At 41.5% G+C, this 19330-nt stretch overlaps 1 protein-coding gene across 3 annotated transcripts in view; it reads left to right on the plus strand.

Annotated features, from left to right (window-relative positions):
* LOC149254893 (isoamylase 2, chloroplastic-like) overlaps positions 1 to 19330 on the plus strand; it is a 542818-nt gene that overhangs the window by 499067 nt on the left and 24421 nt on the right. For 2 of the 3 annotated variants that reach the window (XM_089460267.1, XM_089460266.1), the window contains exon 25: positions 10143 to 10223. In XM_089460267.1, coding sequence (XP_089316393.1) covers positions 10143 to 10223 — 81 coding nt within the window. Of the gene's footprint in view, positions 1 to 9036; positions 9085 to 10142; positions 10224 to 19330 lie in introns of all 3 variants that reach the window. The other variant, XR_016267196.1, reaches the window with a different exon arrangement.

Below are 19330 nucleotides of genomic sequence, written 5' to 3' on the forward strand. Positions count from 1 at the left end.
TTGGCCCTCGCCATTGCCTCCTTATACTTGTCGTTATCATTGGGGTCAACTGGGATAACTATTACCTTCAAGGAGAAGTTCTTGACACGATTTCTGTCAAGTACGGATAAGATTTTGGCCTTCCAGACTGCAAAGTTCGATGCTCCTTCTAGTCTATCCTTGTCTCTTACTCCGTGTAGTGCCATGATGTTCTTCTACTTCCCTCCTAGAAGTTCTCTGTTCGACTCCTCCGAGTCTCTACTTCCCATTTGGAAGTTCTTTTCTGGACTCCCTCTAAGTCCCGATTTCCCTCCTGGAAATCCTTGTGTCGCTGTTGAGATGCCCCTTACTTTGATCGTCTTGTGCAACCACACCACTGATTCGGGTTCCTCGGCTAGAAACCCTTGGTAGCAACTCCCTTCTCTTGGCCTCGCTCTATCAGGTATTGTTCTGACTACAATACCTCACCAGCTCCACACTGTAATATTCCCACAGCCTTCTAAACCCCAGCAACGTGAAGGTGAGAGCTCCTAGGCTCTGTGCAATCCTGACACCAATAACCTGGCCTCCTCAGCCAACTATGTCAGCCTTCCCAGCTTCTGCGTGGCTCTGCTTGAGGCTCCCTTTGCCTTCCTTAGCCTCTGTGCTGCCTCTTCCCAGCTCACCCTTGATGATGCAAGCATTGCGTCACCCTTCCTTGTTGTTGCTCTGCTAGACACAGCTTTTATCACCTTGGGACAACTGTTTTCTGCTGTTATTGCTCCGCTCGACTGATGTCCTTAGTCCTCCTGTGATTTGCAATCACGCTCCAATACCATGTTGAAGTTTCTAAGTTCACTTAGTTAGAAAGTTGAAACCCTCCATGCACTTTATCTGATTTATTCCTACCTACTTGTTATTTTACTTAACATGTTATTTACAATGTAAATACTGAAGATAAACACTAGTGCATGCTCAACATATTACAGATCAACAACTAAAGGAAACAGAAACAATCACACCATATGACACCATTATTTTTGGACCAATGTCCCTGGAAAAACCCAATGTGGGAAAACCGGTGCAGCTATCTGAGGGTTTTCTTATTAAGCAATATCAGAGTACAATCTGGTTGCCGAAACTGGCCTACTCAACAGAGAATTTCCTTGGCAGTAATACCTCTCAGTTTAAGACAAATCTCCTGGCTGAAATCCTAAACAATCCTTCCGGCAATCCCTCAGCACCAATTTGCCCTAGAAACCCTAGCATCAGCCTCTCTCTGGATTGTGTCAGCCCCTCTGTAGAGTACGTTAGCCCCTCTCTGCCTAGCGCTGGCCCTGCGTCAACCTTAGGAGGCCCTGTGTCAACCCTCTGGCCCTCTGCATCAACGATGCTGGCCCCTTTGAGGCTCTGTGTAGCTCCCAGTTGCCTCTGCGTGGCCCTACGTGAGCCCTAGTTGGCTCTGCGTCACTCTCCCCGGCTACTGCGTTGCTCTCCCGACACTATCTCTGCCTCTTTGTCTCTCTGTACTCAATGCCCCTCAACTGCAACTCCCGATCACTAATTCTATCTCTCTTAGCAACTGATCACTTTGGTGTGTTCTCCAAGTGACCCTCAAGCCTCCTCTTATACTTTTCCTGTTGACATATCAACGGTCGAGATTAAGTCCCTAATCAACGACCAAGATTAGATCTGACTTGATCCATGTCTTTTGGACCAATCTGGAAGCTAAGATAGAATAATCGTAATTTATGTCCCTTGTGCATTCTTCTAGAAATCTCTATGAGTCACCTTGAGTGGATGCCTCTACATCATGGTCTTGACCCATAATCGATTTTCCTCTCCTGTTGTCAGATCTCTACTCTGATACCATGTGAAAATTTCTGAATTGAAATTCTACTACTGCAACAACTGATTTATTTCACCTACTTATTATTCACAATAAGTTATTTACGAAATCCCTTTAGTAAATATTAAAATAAATTCTACTGTAGTTATCACACAATTACCCAAAGAAAAATACATGCACAAGAACCAATCACATCAACACAGTTATTTTTGGACAATTGTCCCCAGAAAAACCCAATGTGGGAAAACCGATGCAACAAATGAGGGCTTTATTAATTTTCAGCAACAATTGCTTTTACAAGGAATGATTTTACAAAGAAACTGAAAGAAAATACCTGAGACTTTCCCTTTGAGACCTTCTGACACTTTGGAGACCCCACTCCTACTTCTACGTCACCCCTTCAACACTCTGCGTGGCCCAGTGTGGCTCTGAGTGGCTCTACGTCACTCTGCATCAGCCTGCGTAGGCTTTATGTCTCTCCTCTAACTACATCTCTCTCTGCGCTGTCTCCCACTGTCCCTGCATCACCTCCTCCTTTGTCACTGCCTGCTGCTGATTCCCTCCTCTTCCTCCACCCTGCAACTCTCCCTCTGAAATCGATCTCCTCTACTTGAGAATCGATTTTTCTTGAGATACTGAGTATCTGTCGGTGTGTCTCCAAATGATCTTCAAGTCTTCTCTTATACTTTTCCCGTTTACGAATCAACGACTGAGATTAAATCCCTAATCAACAACTAAGATTAAAATAGACTTGATCCTCGTCTCTTAGTAGCTTCTCACCCTCATCTTTATTAATACCCATTCATATTTTTATTTTCCCAAGTTTAGACTTAGGAACCCATTACAAATATTAATTATTTTAATAACTCCTCATCCTGGTGGAATTTTTCAAAACGATTTTTGGCTCTTGGAGATCTCATGTGCATTAGCCTCTCCTCCAAATTTCAAGGCTAAAGCACATCCGATGCTACCAAACATCAACATTACATTCTACTTCTTTGGATTTTTGACAAAGTGTGGTCAATAGGTACTAAGCATCATATTCATAGTTTACCATATTGAATGAGCTAAGGTGTTAGGAAAACTTTGTTTAGGCATAGATCTATTATTTGATTCACGGTTCCTTCTTGGTGGCTTATTGTTATTGAATTGCGTTGTAGGAGGATAGTTTACGTGTCATCCTTTATCCTTTTTTAGAATGGTCAATCTATTCATGTGAGTTGCTCTTGAATAAGCTCATTGGTTAATTTATCAAACCTTTTGGTTCATTTTGACCACTCCACAACCTAGTTTGACCTCTTGGGTATATTGGGCACGTACTAACTACATTTGGCCTTCAATAGCATATTTCATACACTAATTCACCCTCTCATCCTTGATTGGCAAATGTGCTAAGTTTAACATACTGCTTTTGTTGAGTAAAGCTTAAAGCTCGACTTTATCTTTTAGCATGAGAATAAAAGCTAAATCCAGTAATGCTGAAAGTATTAAAAATAAAATGCCTTCACCAACTTTGTTCGCATCAAAAACATTCTACGCCTATCTAGTCTCTAAAAGGGAATAGTTTGACCTCTTTTAGTGGTTGATTGTTTCTTTAAATGATAATTTTAGACATGAAAAATATCCTTGAAAGCTTTCAACAAATTATGTTGATTTGGGGTAGCATCAGATGTGCTCTATCCACGAAACTTGGTGGAGAGGCTAAGGCACATGAGATCTCCAATACCCAGAAAGGGTTTGGGTAGATTCTAAACAGTTTGGGAGATATCAAAATAATTAATATTTTTAATGTAATCCCTAAGTCTAAACTTAGGGAAAATAAAATATTAATGTGAATTAATATGAAACTGTGTTAGAATGGTCCAAAAGTCATAGATCAAGCCAGATCTAATCTTAGTCGTTGATTAGCGACTTAATCTTGGCTGTTGATTTGTCAACAAGAAAAGTATAAGAGGAAGCTTGACGGTCACTTGGAGAACACAGTAAGGGAGACCAGTCAGTTCAATTTCTGGAGCGGGGTTAGCTGAGAAATTGAACTAGTGGTCTGGTGAGCAATCAGGAGGTAGCAAGTACAGAACAAAGAGATGGGAGATTAGTGCAGAGGCAGAAAAGGCAGACACAGGACCAGAGGGAGCCATGCAGAGGCAGCAGAGACTGCGCAAATCCAGCAGGGCCTACGTCATCCATGCAGACGCTGCAGGAGTGACGCATAAGGCCAGAGAGGTTGCGCAGAGTCCCAACAGGCTGACACAGAGGGTTTCAGGCCACGCACAAGTCAGCAGGGCTGATGCTAGGTTCAGAAGAAGTGCTAGAGAATTTGTCTATCTATGGGAAAGCCGGTTTGGCACCTTGTTGTACTAGAAAACTGCTAAATAATAAAATCCTCCCTTACTGCACCGATTTTCCCACATTGGGTTTTTCCGGGGACATTAGTCCAAAATATTTGTGTCAATGTGTTGATTCTTGTGCATATGTTTGTTTCTGTATTACAATGTGATATCTGCAACAATATTTATTTTAATGTTAATTGAAATGATTTTATGAATAACTTATGGTGGAATAAGTAGGAAAAGTAAATCAATTACTACAGTGATAGAATTTTCACATGGTATCAGAGGAAGTAATCAAAAACAGAAAGGGAAAATCAGTTATGGGTCAAGACCACGATGCAGAGGCATCCACCTCAGGGGAGTCATGCAGATTTTCAGAAGATTTCACAAGAGAAAGAGATTTTGATTTCTCTATGTTGGCTTCCAGGCTAGAAGAAGAAGTGGCATGCATGACTAGTGCTGCATCATCAAAAGTATGGTATATAGACAGTGGAGCCTCATGGCATATGACAGGAATCAGGGAGTGTTTCATAGAATATCAAGAAGAGAAGATGAACCTGCCAATCACCATGGGGAACAAGGCAAAGTGTACTCCAGTAGGGAAGGGTACCATAGTTTTTCAGACAGAATCGGGAGAGCAGTTCCGTGCCACAAATTTGCTGCATGTACCAGGATTGGGGATGAACTTATTTTCCGCGTCACAACTACAAGGCAAGGGATATGGCGTCTACTTCATCAAGGAAAAGGTATACGTCAAACACCCGAGCTGGAAAAAGAAAGTGTAGATCAGGATCAAAAGTAATCGGTTCTATAGATTACAACTAGAATCATCAATGGCACTAATAGGTAGTCATGGGGACAAGGACTTGAACGAACTATGGCACAGAAGGATGGGTCACTTGCACCATGGAGCTCTGAGAATTCTCAAGAGCACTGTAACAGGAGTTTCAGACCTGGATTAGGAACGAGATGATGTATGCCGGGGATGCGCTCTAGGAAAGTATGCCAAGGCGGCATTTCCTAGGAGCAAACACAAGGCCAAGACTATACTAGGATTGATACACTCAGATATCTGCGGACCTATGTTCGTCAAAGCTCTCAGTGGTGTTGAGTATTTCCTTACCTTCATTGATGACCACTCGAGGAAAACTTGGATTTATTTTTTGAAAATCAAGGATGAGGTTTTCTGTCAATTCAAGGAGTTCAAGGCTCTAATGGAGAATCTGACTGAGAAGAAAATAAAATTTTTGCGCTCAGATAATGGTGGAGAGTACGTCGATAAGGACTTCACTGATTATTGCGCTAAGGAGGGCATCAGAAGAGAGTGGACAACTCCCTACAATCCAGAGCAGAATGGGATAACAGAAAGAAAGAATAGAACTATTGTAGAAGTAGCTAGGGCCATGTTGTATGATCAGGATATGCCAAAATTCCTGTGGGCGGAAGCATGCAACACAGTTGTCTATGTTCAAAACAAGACTCCTCATCAGGTATTGGGCAAGATTACTCCAGAGAAAGTCTTCACTAGGAAGACGCCTGAAGTCAATGATTTCAGGATATTTGGGAGTTTAGCATATTGTTGCATACCCGAAGAAAAGAGGAAGAAGCTGGATCAGACTGCGAAAAAGGGATATCTGGTGGGATATAGCGAGAACGCTAAGGCATACAGAATCTATCTTCCAAGGAACAGGAAGGTACTAGTACGACAAGATGTAATGTTCATGGAGGACAGAGCTTTCAGAAGATCTCGTGAAATGTCTTCCGAGGAGTAGTCGAAAGAGGATTCGTTGGTCATGCCTCTTCAACCAACGGAAGTGAAGAATTCTTCCTCAGGTCAGGAAGATTCTCAGGATGAGAAGGAGCGAACAAAATCACCTGCTGGCAGAGGAAGAACTAGCAGGGAACTTCGTTAGATTCTGCATGATGCAAAGAACTTCATCGGTGAGCCAAGGAACAGTAAGAGGGAGTGAAAACAGCGAGACAAATATCAGGGGTTAGTAGCTCAAGATGGAGAGCCTGCCAGCTTCAAGGAGGCAGCGCAGCATCAGGTCTGGCTAGATGCGATGGTAGAGGAGTATAACTCCATAATGGTGAACGAAGTCTGGGAGGTGGTGTCAAGACCTCAAGACAGATCTGTGGTAGGTTCGAGATGGATCTACAAGATCAAATATGCTGCGGATGACAGCGTTGAGAAATACAATTCCAGGTTTGTGGCTAAGGGGTATGCTCAAAAGGAAGGGCTTGACTATGAGGAAACCTTCTCCCCGGTAGCCAGGTATACATCTATTAGGACCGTGATATCTCTTGCAGTGCAGATGGGATGGGATATCCATCAGATGGATGTCAAGACGACATTTCTGAAAGGGGTAATAGAACAAGAGGTATACATTGAACAACCAGAGGGCTTTGAAACTCATGAGAAGAAGTCTCCTGTATGCAGACTGATAAAAGCCTTGTATGGGCTGAAGCAGGCACCAAGAGCATGGTATGGTCGAATAAATGGCTACTTGCAGAAGATGGGGTTTGTCAAGAGTGACGCAGATCCGAATCTCTACTATCTGGTCATAGAAAACGAGTTGCTTATCTTAGTATTATATGGATGATCTCTCTCTGACAGGATCATCCAGACTCATTGAAGATTGCAAGAAGAATCTACCCACAAAGTTCGATATGAAGGATCTGGGACGAATGCACTACTTCTTAGGGTTGGAAGTTTGGCAGCAGAAAGGAGAAATCTTCCTCGGGTAAAGGAGGTATGCTACAGAAATCCTGAAAAATTTTGGGATGGAAGACTATAGACCTATGGCTATGCCAATGATCGCCAACTCGAAGAAGATTGATGCATCAAAAGATAAGGATGTCGATCCCACCCTATACCGGTAGCTCATAGGGTCCTTGATGTATCTAGTCAATACCAGGCCAGATATTTGCTACGCTGTCAACACCCTCAGTCAGTTCATTGTGGAACCAAAGAGCGCACACTGGACAGCAGCCAAACACGTTCTCAGGTATTTATAGGGAACAGTTGATTATGGGCTCTTACACACCAAGGGGAAGGATATCAAGTTGAGTGGATTTACTGATGCAGATTGGGCAGGAAGTTCAGTGGATCGGAAAAGTACCTCTAGGTATTGTTTCAAGTTTCGACATTGGATCAGGAATGACCTCCTGGTGCAGTAGGAAACAGAAGTCCGTGGCTCTAAGCTCATCTGAGGCAGAATATATGGCAGCAATCACAGCTTCATGTGAGGCCATATGGCTTAGAAAACTGTTGGTGAACCTATTCAGAAGAAATATGGAGGCGACCAAGATCATGTGCGATAATCAGAGTTGCATCAAACTCTCTAAGAATCCAGTGTTTCATGATAGGTTGAATCATATTGATATCCGGTGTCACTTTGTCAGATACTGTGTCTAACGAGGAGCTACACAGTTGAGCTACACTCCTACAGGAGAATAGGGGGTAGATATCCTCACCAAGGCCCTTGGAAAGTCAAAATTTGACTACTTCAGCAAAAAGACGGGGATGGTAAAGAACCCCTTTCAAAAGTAGAAATGAGTTTGATAGCAGCACGAATGAAGAGGGAGTTGCAATGCAGATGCAATGTTGGGAGAAAGGACTGACAACAGCACAGATGCAAAGGGAGTTGTCGTACAGATGCAGCAGTGGCAGTAGTAGTGGGAAAGCCATGGGCAGCAGTACATGTTACAGCAGTGCAGAGAATGTTGGGAAGGAAGGCTTAGCATCAGCACAGTAACCAATGCCGTATGATCAGGGTGATGCTCAGTGAGGATTATTGCTAGATCACAGTCCTCGTTAAGAGGGAGTGTTGATTTGGGGTAGCATCGGATGTGCTCTAGCCACGAAACTTGGTGGAGAGGCTAAGGCACATGAGATCTCCAATACCTAGAAAGGGTTTGGGCAGATTCTAAACAGTTTGGGAGATATTAAAATAATTAATATTTTTAATGTAATCCTTAAGTCTAAACTTAGGGAAAATAAAATATTAATGTGAATTAATATGAAACTGTGTTAGAATGGTCCAAAAGTCATGGATCAAGCCAGATCTAATCTTAGCCGTTGATTAGGGATTTAATCTCGGCCGTTGATTTGTCAACAAGAAAAGTATAAGAGAAGGCTTGAGGGTCACCTGGAGAACACACTGAGGGAGACCAGTTAGTTCAATTTCTGGAGCGGGGTTAGCTGAGAAATTGAACCAATGGTCTGATGAGCAGTCAGGAGGCAACTAGTACATAACAGAGAGACGGGAGATTAGTGCAGAGGCAGAAAAGGCAGATGCAGTTCCAGAGAGAGCCACGCAAAGGCAACAGAGACTGCACAGAGCCAGCAGGGCCTATGTCATCCACACAGAAGCTGCAGGAGTGACGTAGAAGGCCAGAGAGGCTGCGCAGAGTCTCAACAGGCTAACACAAAGGGTTTCAGGCCACGCAGAGGTCAGCAGGGCTGACGCTGGGTTCAGAAGAAGTGCTGGAGAATTTGTCTATCTGTGGGTAAGCCAGTTTGGCACCCTGTTGTACTAGAAAATTGCTGAATAATAAAATCCTCCCTTGCTGCACCGATTTTCCCACATTGGTTTTTCCGGGGACATTAGTCCAAAATATTTGTGTCAATGTGTTGATTCTTGTGCATATGTTTGTTTCTATATTACGGTGTGATATCTGTAGCAGTATTTATTTTAATGTTTATTGAAGTGATTTCATGAATAACTTATGGTGGAATAAGTAGGAAAAGTAAATCAGTTACTGCAGTGATAGAATTTTCACAAATTAGAGGATAAGGAAGCAACAATAAAGGCTGGAAAAGGGATTAAAACAGCAGTTCAAAGCCTGTGTAGATTTGAGAGGCAAAGAAAGGATTAAACAATATTCTCTTGGCAGTTTTGTAGGAGCGGACAGCTCTTTACTATGATGCAACCAAACTCTCAGGTAATATGTAATTTGGTAGAATTATGCTTTGTTCTAGCTCTTTCAACCTATTGGATGTCATTGATTAAATTGTTCTGTAATGTTATGATAATTTACAATGAACTTTTTTCTAATCTTTTTGACCTAAGGGACACATTCCCTTTACTCATGTCCATTAAACATGTTGTTACAAGTTACAACTATCTCTAGGGTCTAATCTCAACCACTGAAATTTATTAATTAAAATTTATCATCTTTCTTGACTATTAACAGACAGCCAAAGAGGGAGTTCTTTGAGTGTTGATTGTCTTTCAATATGCGCACATTTATCAATTAGATGGCAGCATACACCTTTTAGGGACAACCCCCTATGACTGGAAAAGCACCAGTCCAAAATGGAGTCATTTAGCAGTAACAGGGTAAGATGTCCTATAATTATTAAGCAGGTCTGCTGGTACAGATTTTTATGATAACACAGATTAAACCTTGATTGTTGAACATCTAAGACCACCTAAACAATAAAAATATTGTATAGAATGGAGATTTGAATTAGCTGAAAATTTCAAATATTGAAGAAAAATGTGAGGAGATCAAAGACACCTAGAAACATATGTTAACAAATGACATAAGGTAATATTATTAATGTCCAAGAAATGACCACAAGAGTAGGTCAATTGCAACTGAAGAATAGTACAATCAGTATGAATACAATGTGGGAGTGCAAGCACAACTCCTAGGAAATGCTGAAAATAACACAAAGAAAGAAACAAACATGCAGTAGTGCTACTGTGACATGCATATAAAAGATTGTGGTATAATACAAAATAATCAATAGCCTGCCAAGAAAGAATGAGCAAGGAAGATCTGGTAATGGAGTTAAATATGTGTAAGGATTCTGAGTCTGATAATGAAACAACTCTCTTCCTTCCAAACTTTCTCAACCTGCAGAAGTAGATTGGCATTGTAAGTGATATGTTTTTCTTCTGGTTGTCAACAAAATATTTTTTCCAATGTAGTTATCCTTATTTTGTTCTATATGTATGATTTGTCTATTAAATGTGTTTTCTTGTCTAAACTAGGCACCGTTTGGTTGATACAAGTCTTCCATTTCCAGAAACTTTCTCAATGGAAGGGACAGCTACTGATATGTTGGGAATAAGGTGAGAGACTTTGTATAAAGCAGGGTTGTTATTAAAATCCTATTTAAATTAAAATAATTTTGCATCTTATAAATAGAAAATTAGTATTTATCGATTAAGGCATACTATTAGCTCATTAAGGACCCTTTCCCAAAACTTGATTCCAGTGAAAATTAACTCTCAAAGTTTGCTATATGTGTGTTTAGCAATTATTAGGTTTACATCGCTATCAATTTCAAGAATCTTGATGGTAAAATAATCAATGACACACAAATTTCAATGCTAATGTGTTAGAAAGTACCTCCAGTAATGTAAACCTTGAAAGGCCAAATGTTATCATATATACAACTAGTTATATAATGTCTAAATAAATCATTTACTGCTTAAATTAACATGTATGCATTGTGCAAATGAAATGCCAAATGACATCTACTTTTAGTCAGTCTTTGTAGCCTTATCTCTTATTTGATTAAAGTTTTTGCATGTCTCCTCATTTAAGCTTGGTTGGCATTTACCATTATCACTCATGTGGAAGTCTTAGATAATAAATGCAATAAACCATTGGTGGGTGGTTATCTGATCATGGTGGGAAATAGATGAAGGTATACAGGTAGTTATCAGTTTTGCATGTTTTAGTTGTCCATTTCACCAACATGCATGTCATGATGATTGATGCCAGTCCACAGTCGAAATATGCAATTATAATTTATGGGTGATGACAACAAAGGTATCAATGCAATAAATTAAAAGATTGATATGAATAATCACAATACAATACTAAATGCCACATAATTACATGATTATCACAGTAAAAGCAGTATGCAAGCACATAGATAAAACATAAAAATATACTAAATAGTTACAAATGCCTTTGGGTAAAGAACTCATATTAGTCTACATTTGAGAGATGAAATACTGAAGCAAGCTGTGATTTGTTAAAATTAAGAAAAAATGGTCCTAGTCATGACCCCACATTAGTATTTAATTTAACAAATCCATCATAAATACATATATCACCACAGTAAATGCGGTTTGGTTATCAAACTATGCAATAAATGTGAGTAGTCAAATTGCACCCTAAATGCAGATTAGTGGTCTTAACTGTGTAATAAATGTAGGTTGTGGTGAAATGTATATGGTGTCTGTTGTCCAAGGCTAATAAACATTATTTACTTGCTATTTCTCTTGTATTTTTGGTAGATTATTAAGCCATTACATTCTTAATTGATGTCCTATAATCAGTATTGTTGCCTCAAAATATAGCAGGCCTTATGAGAGGACTCACAAGGCGAAGGCCAGACCTTGTTGCAACAATGAGATAGATTGCCACTGTCACCTCAGCAATCTTTCTCAGCTTTTTAGTGGAATTTCACAAGAAGGGAGGCTTCCTAAAGATCACCTAAAGGATATCCCAGCTTATAGGGTTAAAGTTGATATAAGCATAGGCTAGGTAGAAATACTCAATGATGGACAAAGGCTCAAGACTCCTTAATGAGGAATAGCGTATGATGCATCTAGAGCTAGACTAGCAAAGACATATGTAACCTATTACCCACCAAAAGTGGGTGACCCCATAGGAGAAATTTTTCTCCTACCATCTCTTCTAGTTGGTAGCTAGCAGCCCTGACAGCTGCTAGTAGTTGATGATGATGTGCCATTCATGTCTCCGCCACCTACATCAGTCATATGTTTCCTTGTCCATTGGGCAAGAGCGCACATTGGAAGGTGGGATTCCAATCAAAAGGTACTTTATTCATTTTGCAATTAGATGCTTATGCTTGTTTCTATTTTGGGCATTTGGCATGGATTATGGGGTAACCTAGAAGGAAGAGGTGTTTTGACCACCATTTGGTTCCCCCACCTTAAAATGGGGATTAATCTTTCATCTTAGTCCACTGGGACCTCCCCTAATGGCCCAATGGGTATAGGAGTTGCACTACTTGGGAAAGCCTCAATGAGATAGCATTGTCCCATCTCTCCCTATTCCATACTTACCACTTTCCATCTTACACTACAAGCCCCATAGTCCACCTCCCTTCTTCGGGTTCAATTGACCATTGGTTCTCAGGGATTTGGCACCATACATCCTCATACTTGGGTAGGGCCTGGAACTTGGCCCTGGGATGTTGATTCGGCTAAAAGAACAAGAAAAAGCATATCATGGCCACAAGTAATCACAAAAGAAGATCAAAATGCAAAACATGGCCAGAACATACACATTAGAATGTGGGCAAAATCCTAGCATGAGCTCTACCTCACTCATTATGGCCATCACTCAATTTCTAAGCACATGTTGCTATTCATATTATGAAAAGGAGCTCTTGAATGTCCCAACACCTAGTGGGCAATGAGCTACCTCACCCTTAAGAAGGCAATTGTTGCTATACATCATACAAAGCAAGCTCTAACCCTTGAGCTACGAGTAGTAATACAAAGAAAAATCAAGGTAAAAAGCACACAAGAGGGGTGGAAAAACAAAGGCCGAGTTGGTAACAAATGCATCCATGATTGCTCCCTCCCCACATCTATATGCTCAGGATGAGGAGCCCACCATAGTGTTGATTTTTCATGATTTCCTTCCAACATGCATATTCTTCTTATGGCATATGGTGGGCTCCTCATCATAACACCATATAATTATTCTCTTTCTATCATTCTCTCCTTCAAGACATTGGCTCATATAGTGACCAAATTTGCGACAACAATTGCATTGAATCTCTGACATATCCTTCTTTCCTTGTGGAGCAGGTCTTCCTTTTGGTTTTCTATTTTGGAAACCAAACTTCTTCTTTCCTCCATTCTTCCTCTTAGAGTGTGTTGTGAATGCTTGAGAGTTTTTTCCTTTCTATCTCTTAATATAAGCCTTGATTCCTCTTGATCACAAGAGGTCCACAGTTGTTCAAAAAGGGAACTTCCTTCCTACTACTTATACTAGCTACAAATGCATCCCATGATTTAGGTAGTCCATTAGGTGTTGTAGTTACAAGTTCCTTCTCAAAGATGACTTCTTCAATTGCTTGAAGTTGGTCTCCTATTTGAGAGATTCTTACAAAATATGAGGCCGCATTATCATCATTTTTCATCCTTACATCACGAAGCTCATTATTTAAACTTGTGACTTGACCAATGTTGTTGAATGTAAATAGCTTAGTTAGGGCATCGTATATTTCCTTTGAATATTCAACCTTTACAATATAGGGGATTAGATGATCTCTAATGGAATCCACAATAAGACTTGTGGCAACAATGTCATCTTCCTTGAACTTCTCTTTTCTTGCATTATTTGTTGGTTCTACAACCTTACCCTTCACAATATCCAAAACTTTGTTCTTTTCAAGAATAAGATCAATCCTAGTTTTCCAAGCTCTGAAGTTCGAGGCCCCTTCTAAGTTGTTCTTTGATTTCGTAGAAGAAACCATGGAAGTAGATCAACAAGGACTCAACAATAGTGATCTCAATGTACGGTTTCTTCAATAGTGATCTCAATGTTCCTTCACCAAATGTCTAATCCCATGTTGATTTCTCTAGTTTAATAGATACAAACACAATATTTCTAAAAACTAATAATTACTTCTAATGATGTAGATCTGCTTTGAATTTTTCTAGTATATGATTAAGCAATTATACTTCAGAAATTCAACCATAAAACAGTAGGAGAGTAGAGATCACAATGCATAAAGAGAACACAAGATTTACCCTAGGTAAATCCACTTGGTAGAAAAACCCAACAACCTTTTCAATAGAGTGTTAGGTCCCTATAATACCAGTGTAGCCTCCATATTGTTATTGTTGTGCCCCATGCAGCCCCCATATTTTTATTGTTGTGCCCCATAGAAGCCCACTATTGTTATTGTTGTTCCCTTACATTATTATTGTCATGTAGGCCCTGACTATATTGTGACTCTTTAGACTCTTATATATACCAAGGAGGTCTTGTCATTTGTATCATCTAAGAATTGTTCATTTATGTGATGTAATATTGATTTGGGGTAGCATCAGATGCGCTCTAGCCTTGAAAATTGGTGGAGAGACTAAAGCACATGAGATCTCCAAGACCCAGAAATGGTTTTGGCAGAATCTAACTAGTTTGGGAGATATTAAAATAATTAATATTTTTAATGGAGTCCCTAAGTCTAAACTTAGGGAAAATAAAATATTAATGAGAATTAATATAAAATTGAGTTAGAATGGTCCAAAAGTCATGGATCAAGCCAGATCTAATCTTAGCCGTTGATTACGGACTTAATCTCGGTCGTTGAATTGTCAATGAGAAATGTATAAGAAGAGGCTTGAGGGTTAGTTGGAGAACACACCGAGTTGATCAAGAATTCGATTTTCTGGGGCAGGGCTTGCTGAGGAAATCGAAGGAGTGATCAAAGTTGCAACTAAGAGGCAGAGATAGTACTGGGAGCATCAGCACAGAAGCCAAGAGAGGGTTGACGCAGAGCCAACTAAAGGCCATGCAAAAGCAGCCAAAGGCCATGCAGAGGCAGCCAGGAGCTGCACAGAGCTTGAGGAGGGCCAGCGTGGGAGACGTAGAGGCTCCAGAGACTGATGCAAAGCCTCGAGAGGCTGACACTGGGCCAAATAGGTTGACGCTGGGCTAGAGAGGCTAACGCAGACCTAGAGGTTGACGCTGGGAGATTTCGTGGGGCAGATTGGGGCTGATATCTGTCTCCCACTGAGAGGTACTACTGCCGAGGGCATTCTCTCTTGGGTGAGGCATTTTTGGCACCCAGATTGTATTCTGAAACTGCTTAATAATAAAACCCTCAAATAACTGCACCAGTTTTCCTGCATTGGGTTTTCCGGGGACATTAGTCCAAAAATAACGGTGTCACTTGTGTGCTCGTTCTTTTCCTTCAGTTGATGATCTATATGTGTTAAGACTATACTTGTATTTATTTTCAGTGTTTACATGGTAAATAACTTGTTAATTAACATAACAAGTAGGAAGAAATAAATCAGAAAGTACAGGAAGGATTTCTAATAGATAGACTTAGAAATTCCAACATGATATCGGAGCGTGGTTGCAGACCACAGGATAACTGAGGGCATCAACCGAACAGAGAAGCAGCAGCAGAAACATTTGTCTCGAGTGACAAAAGTTGTTCCTAGCGGAAAAGCATTAAGGAAAGGGTGACGCAATGCCTGTGTCATCAGTTCGAGCCGGGAAGAGGATCAGCGCAGTGGCAGAGAGGAGATGACCTGACCTATACAGTGCCTAGTCATCTTTCTCAGTTAGGAAGGATTGATGACCGTGGCCAGGAGGTGCGGATTTTTCTGGTGTCGGATTTCGCAGAGCCTAGAGGCTCTAACCTTTAGTTTGTTGGGGCATGGGAGGCTGTGGGTAAGTTGCAGAGTGAAGCTGGTGGGGTACTTTGGTCAGAACAGTGCCTAACAGGGCAAGGATAATGAGGAGGGAGTTGCTGCCGAGGATTTCTAGCCGAGAAATCCGGATCAGTGGTGCAGCTACACTAACGATCAGAGTGGGGGCATCTCGACATTGACAGAGGGGTTTCCAGGAGGGAAATCGAGGCTCAGAGGGAGTCACACCGAGAACTTCCAGGAGGGAAGTAGAGAGACTCGAAAGAGTCGAAAGAGGAGCAGCGAAATGGCAGTGAATGGGGTAAGAGATCAGGACAGACTAGATAGAGCCTCAAACTTCGTAGTCTAGAAGGCTAGGATCTTGTCTGTTCTAAACAGGAATCGTCTCAAGAACCTCACCTTGAAAACGATAACGATCCCAGTTGACCCAGATGAGAACGAAAAGTACGAGGCAATGGCGAGGGCCAAGAGCATCATCCTTAACGGGGTCAAGGACCATGTAGTACCACATATTGCCGAAAAGGACACGACAAAAGCGATGTGGGAGGCCCTGACGAAGTTGTATCAACATACTTCCGTGTAGAGGAATATGCTACTAGAAAATCAGCTATGGTCATACCAGATGCAGAAGGGAGAACAAATCAACACCTTCATCGGTTGATTGAAGGAGATCTGGGATCAGCTGACTTCCATAGGGGCCACGTCGGATCAAGAATTGATGGTGAGGACAACCCTAAATGCAGTCTCAGAAGACTGGGAGGTGTTTGTCCAGAGCATACTGGGCAAGTTGACCCTTCCAGATTGGTTGGAACTGTGGGCGGCTCTTCGTCAAGAAGAGATCAGAAGGTTGACCAAGGCGGGAAGCAGCAGCAAGGGGGTCAGAATCAAAAACGAGGAAGAGGAGGATGCTTCCCTAACATCTGAGGGAAAGAAGGAGAAAAGAAAGAAGAAGGACCTCTCCAAGGTCAAGTGCTTCCATTGTGGGGAACTGGGTCACTATGCAAACTAGTGTCCTAGGAAGAAGAGCAAGGGAGAGGATTTTGAGACCAAGGTTGCGTCAGCTAAGGCGGAGAAGGAAGAGGAGACTGATGACGGAGAGGCTTTTGAGACCAAGGCTGTGCCAGCGAAGGCCGAGAAGGAAGAGGAGATTGATGACGACTGTGCCATGAGTTCTCATGCACCTCGAGAGAAGAGGTGGGGAGACATCGAGCTGTAGTTAGACGGACTACAGGCGATGAGGGGCGGAATCCTCGAGATACCCAACCTCTTGGATTATACCTTGCTACGGGAGCCTCGAAGAGGAGTAGCAGGACTGGCAAATGTCGGTAGAGACAGATGCAAATGGAGCAACAGAGAGGGCTATAGTGCAAGAATCCCGAGACATCGTGAGCAACAGTGCGAGATGCATGGATTTGTTGCAGCAATGCAGAGGTCAGTAGAGGGAGCACTTGTTAGCAACAGAGGCAGCTTCAACATCGGGAGTGTTTCTAGCCTAACAGAGATGTCAAAGTTGGGAGATCAGTTACTTACTTCTCAGTAACTGAGTTGTAGTGCAACAGTTAGCAGTGGCAATGCTATGAGTAGCAAGATGTAGCATGATGAGAGGGGATGCAGTGCAGATGTAGCAGTGGCAGTGGCAGGGCCATGGGTAGCAATACATGATACAACAGTGCAGACGATGTTGGGCAGCAGGCCTAGCATCAGCACAAGGGCCGATGTCGGATGATTAGAGTGATACTTAGTGAGGAGTGTTACTAGAGCACAATCTTCGCTAAGAGGGAGTGTTGATTTGGGGAAGCATCGGATGTGCTCTAGCCTTGAAAATTGGTGGAGAGGCTAAAGCACATGAGATCTCTAAGACCTAGAAATGGTTTTAGCAGAATCTAACCAGTTTGGGAGATTTTAAAATAATTAATAAATGGAATCCCTAAGTCTAAACTTAGGGAAAATAAAATATTAATGAGAATTAATATAAAACTGAGTTAGAATGGTCCAAAAGTCATGGATCAAGCCAAATCTAATCTTAACCGTTGATTAGGGACTTAATCTCGGCCGTTGAATTGTCAACGAGAAAAGTATAAGAAGAGGATTGAAGGTCAGTTGGAGAACACACTGTGTTGATCAAGAATTCGATTTTCTAAGGCAGGGTTTGCTAAGGAAATCGAAGGAGTGTCAGAGTTGCAGCTAAGGGGCAATGAATGCAGTAGCAAAGAGGCAGAGATAGTACTGGGAGCATCAGCGCAAAAGCCGGAGAGGGTTGACGCAAAGGCAGCTAGAGGCCACGCAGAAGCAGCCAGAGGCCATGCAGAGGCAACCAGGCGCTGCGTAGAGCCTGAGGAGGGTCAGCGTGGGAGACGCAGAGGCTCCAGAGGCTGACGTAGAGCCCCAAGAGGCTGACGCTAGGCCAAAGAGACTGACGCAAGCCGCCTCGGCTGACGCTGGGAGATTTCGTGGGGCAGATTGAGGCTGATATCTGTCTCCGATTGATAGGTACTACTGCCGAGGGAATTCTCTATTGGGTGAGCCATTTCTGGCACCCATATTGTATTCTGAAACTGCTTAATAATAAAACCCGCAGATAGCTGCACGGTTTTCCCGCATTGGGTTTTTCTAGGGACATTAGTCCAAAAATAATGGTGTCACTTGTGTGCTTGTTTTTTCCTTCAGTTGATGATCTGTATGTGTTGAGACTATACTTGTATTTATTTTCAGTATTTACATGGTAAATAACTTGTTAATTAACAGAACAAGTAGGAAGAAATAAATCAGAAAGTACATGAAGGATTTCTAACAGATAGACTTACAAATTCCAACATGTAAAAGGAGGTTTCCCCATCGAAGAGGCTTATTTGCAAGTCGATGATCTATCTTTTATTCTATTTTCTGATCTGTTTACATAACATTTGGTATCAGAGCTCTAGATCCTAGGGTTTTATTGCTTCAAACAGATCATCTTGGAATTTTCACTATAACTCTTTTTGGTGAGGCTTCAGAAGCTGAAATTTTGACCATGTGGAGCTGCAATCTTGATGAAGCTCGTGTAAAAAGTTCAAAGCTTGGTTTGCTGTATTTTCAGAGATATGGTCCAAGGAAGTTAGGGTTTTTGCATGCTCCAGAATTCAGTCTCAAATAAGTGTTCTGAGGAAAATCGCCATAACTTTCGCTTCGTGCATCGGATTTGAATTTCATAAAATGTGTATGAAATTGCACGGACTATAGTTGTTCGTGTAGAAATTTTAGGGCTAAAGGTTCAAATAGTGACATGTGGCATACCATACAAGTTAGCTCTACCGAAGCAGTCCATAATTAGGTCATCTTGGGAGATTTGGCATAACTTTCTCCTGAATCAAATTTCAATATAACTGGTGGAGTTGGAAAGAAGACACGAAGAGCTACCTCAGGACGAAGTTTCAGACCTTCGGAGGCCGAAATTACAGAGATACAATAGTTTCAAGATCAAGTTCCAAAAAGAAAGAAAAAAAGGTGTATTCTTTTAAATTTGCATGACTTTTGTTTGAAAAATCAGTTTGAAGTGATTCAAAGGGCATAGTGAAGCATAGATATCATTATTTGGTTCCAATATGCCTCGCAACAAAAAATGGATACATTTGTTGATTTGGGGTAGCATCGGATGTGCTCTAGCCACGCAATTTGGTGGAGAGGTTGGGGCACATGAGATTTCCAATACCTAGAAAGGGTTTGGGCAGATTCTAAACAAATCAGGAGATATTAAAATAATTAATATCTTTAAGGGAGTCCTAAGTCTAAACTTAGGGAAAATAAAATATTAATGTGTATTA

The sequence above is a fragment of the Pinus tabuliformis genome, chromosome 7, assembly GCF_031772625.1.
Source record: "Pinus tabuliformis cultivar Carrire ecotype Pingquan chromosome 7, CPIR1, whole genome shotgun sequence".
Lineage (NCBI taxonomy): Eukaryota > Viridiplantae > Streptophyta > Pinopsida > Pinales > Pinaceae > Pinus > Pinus tabuliformis.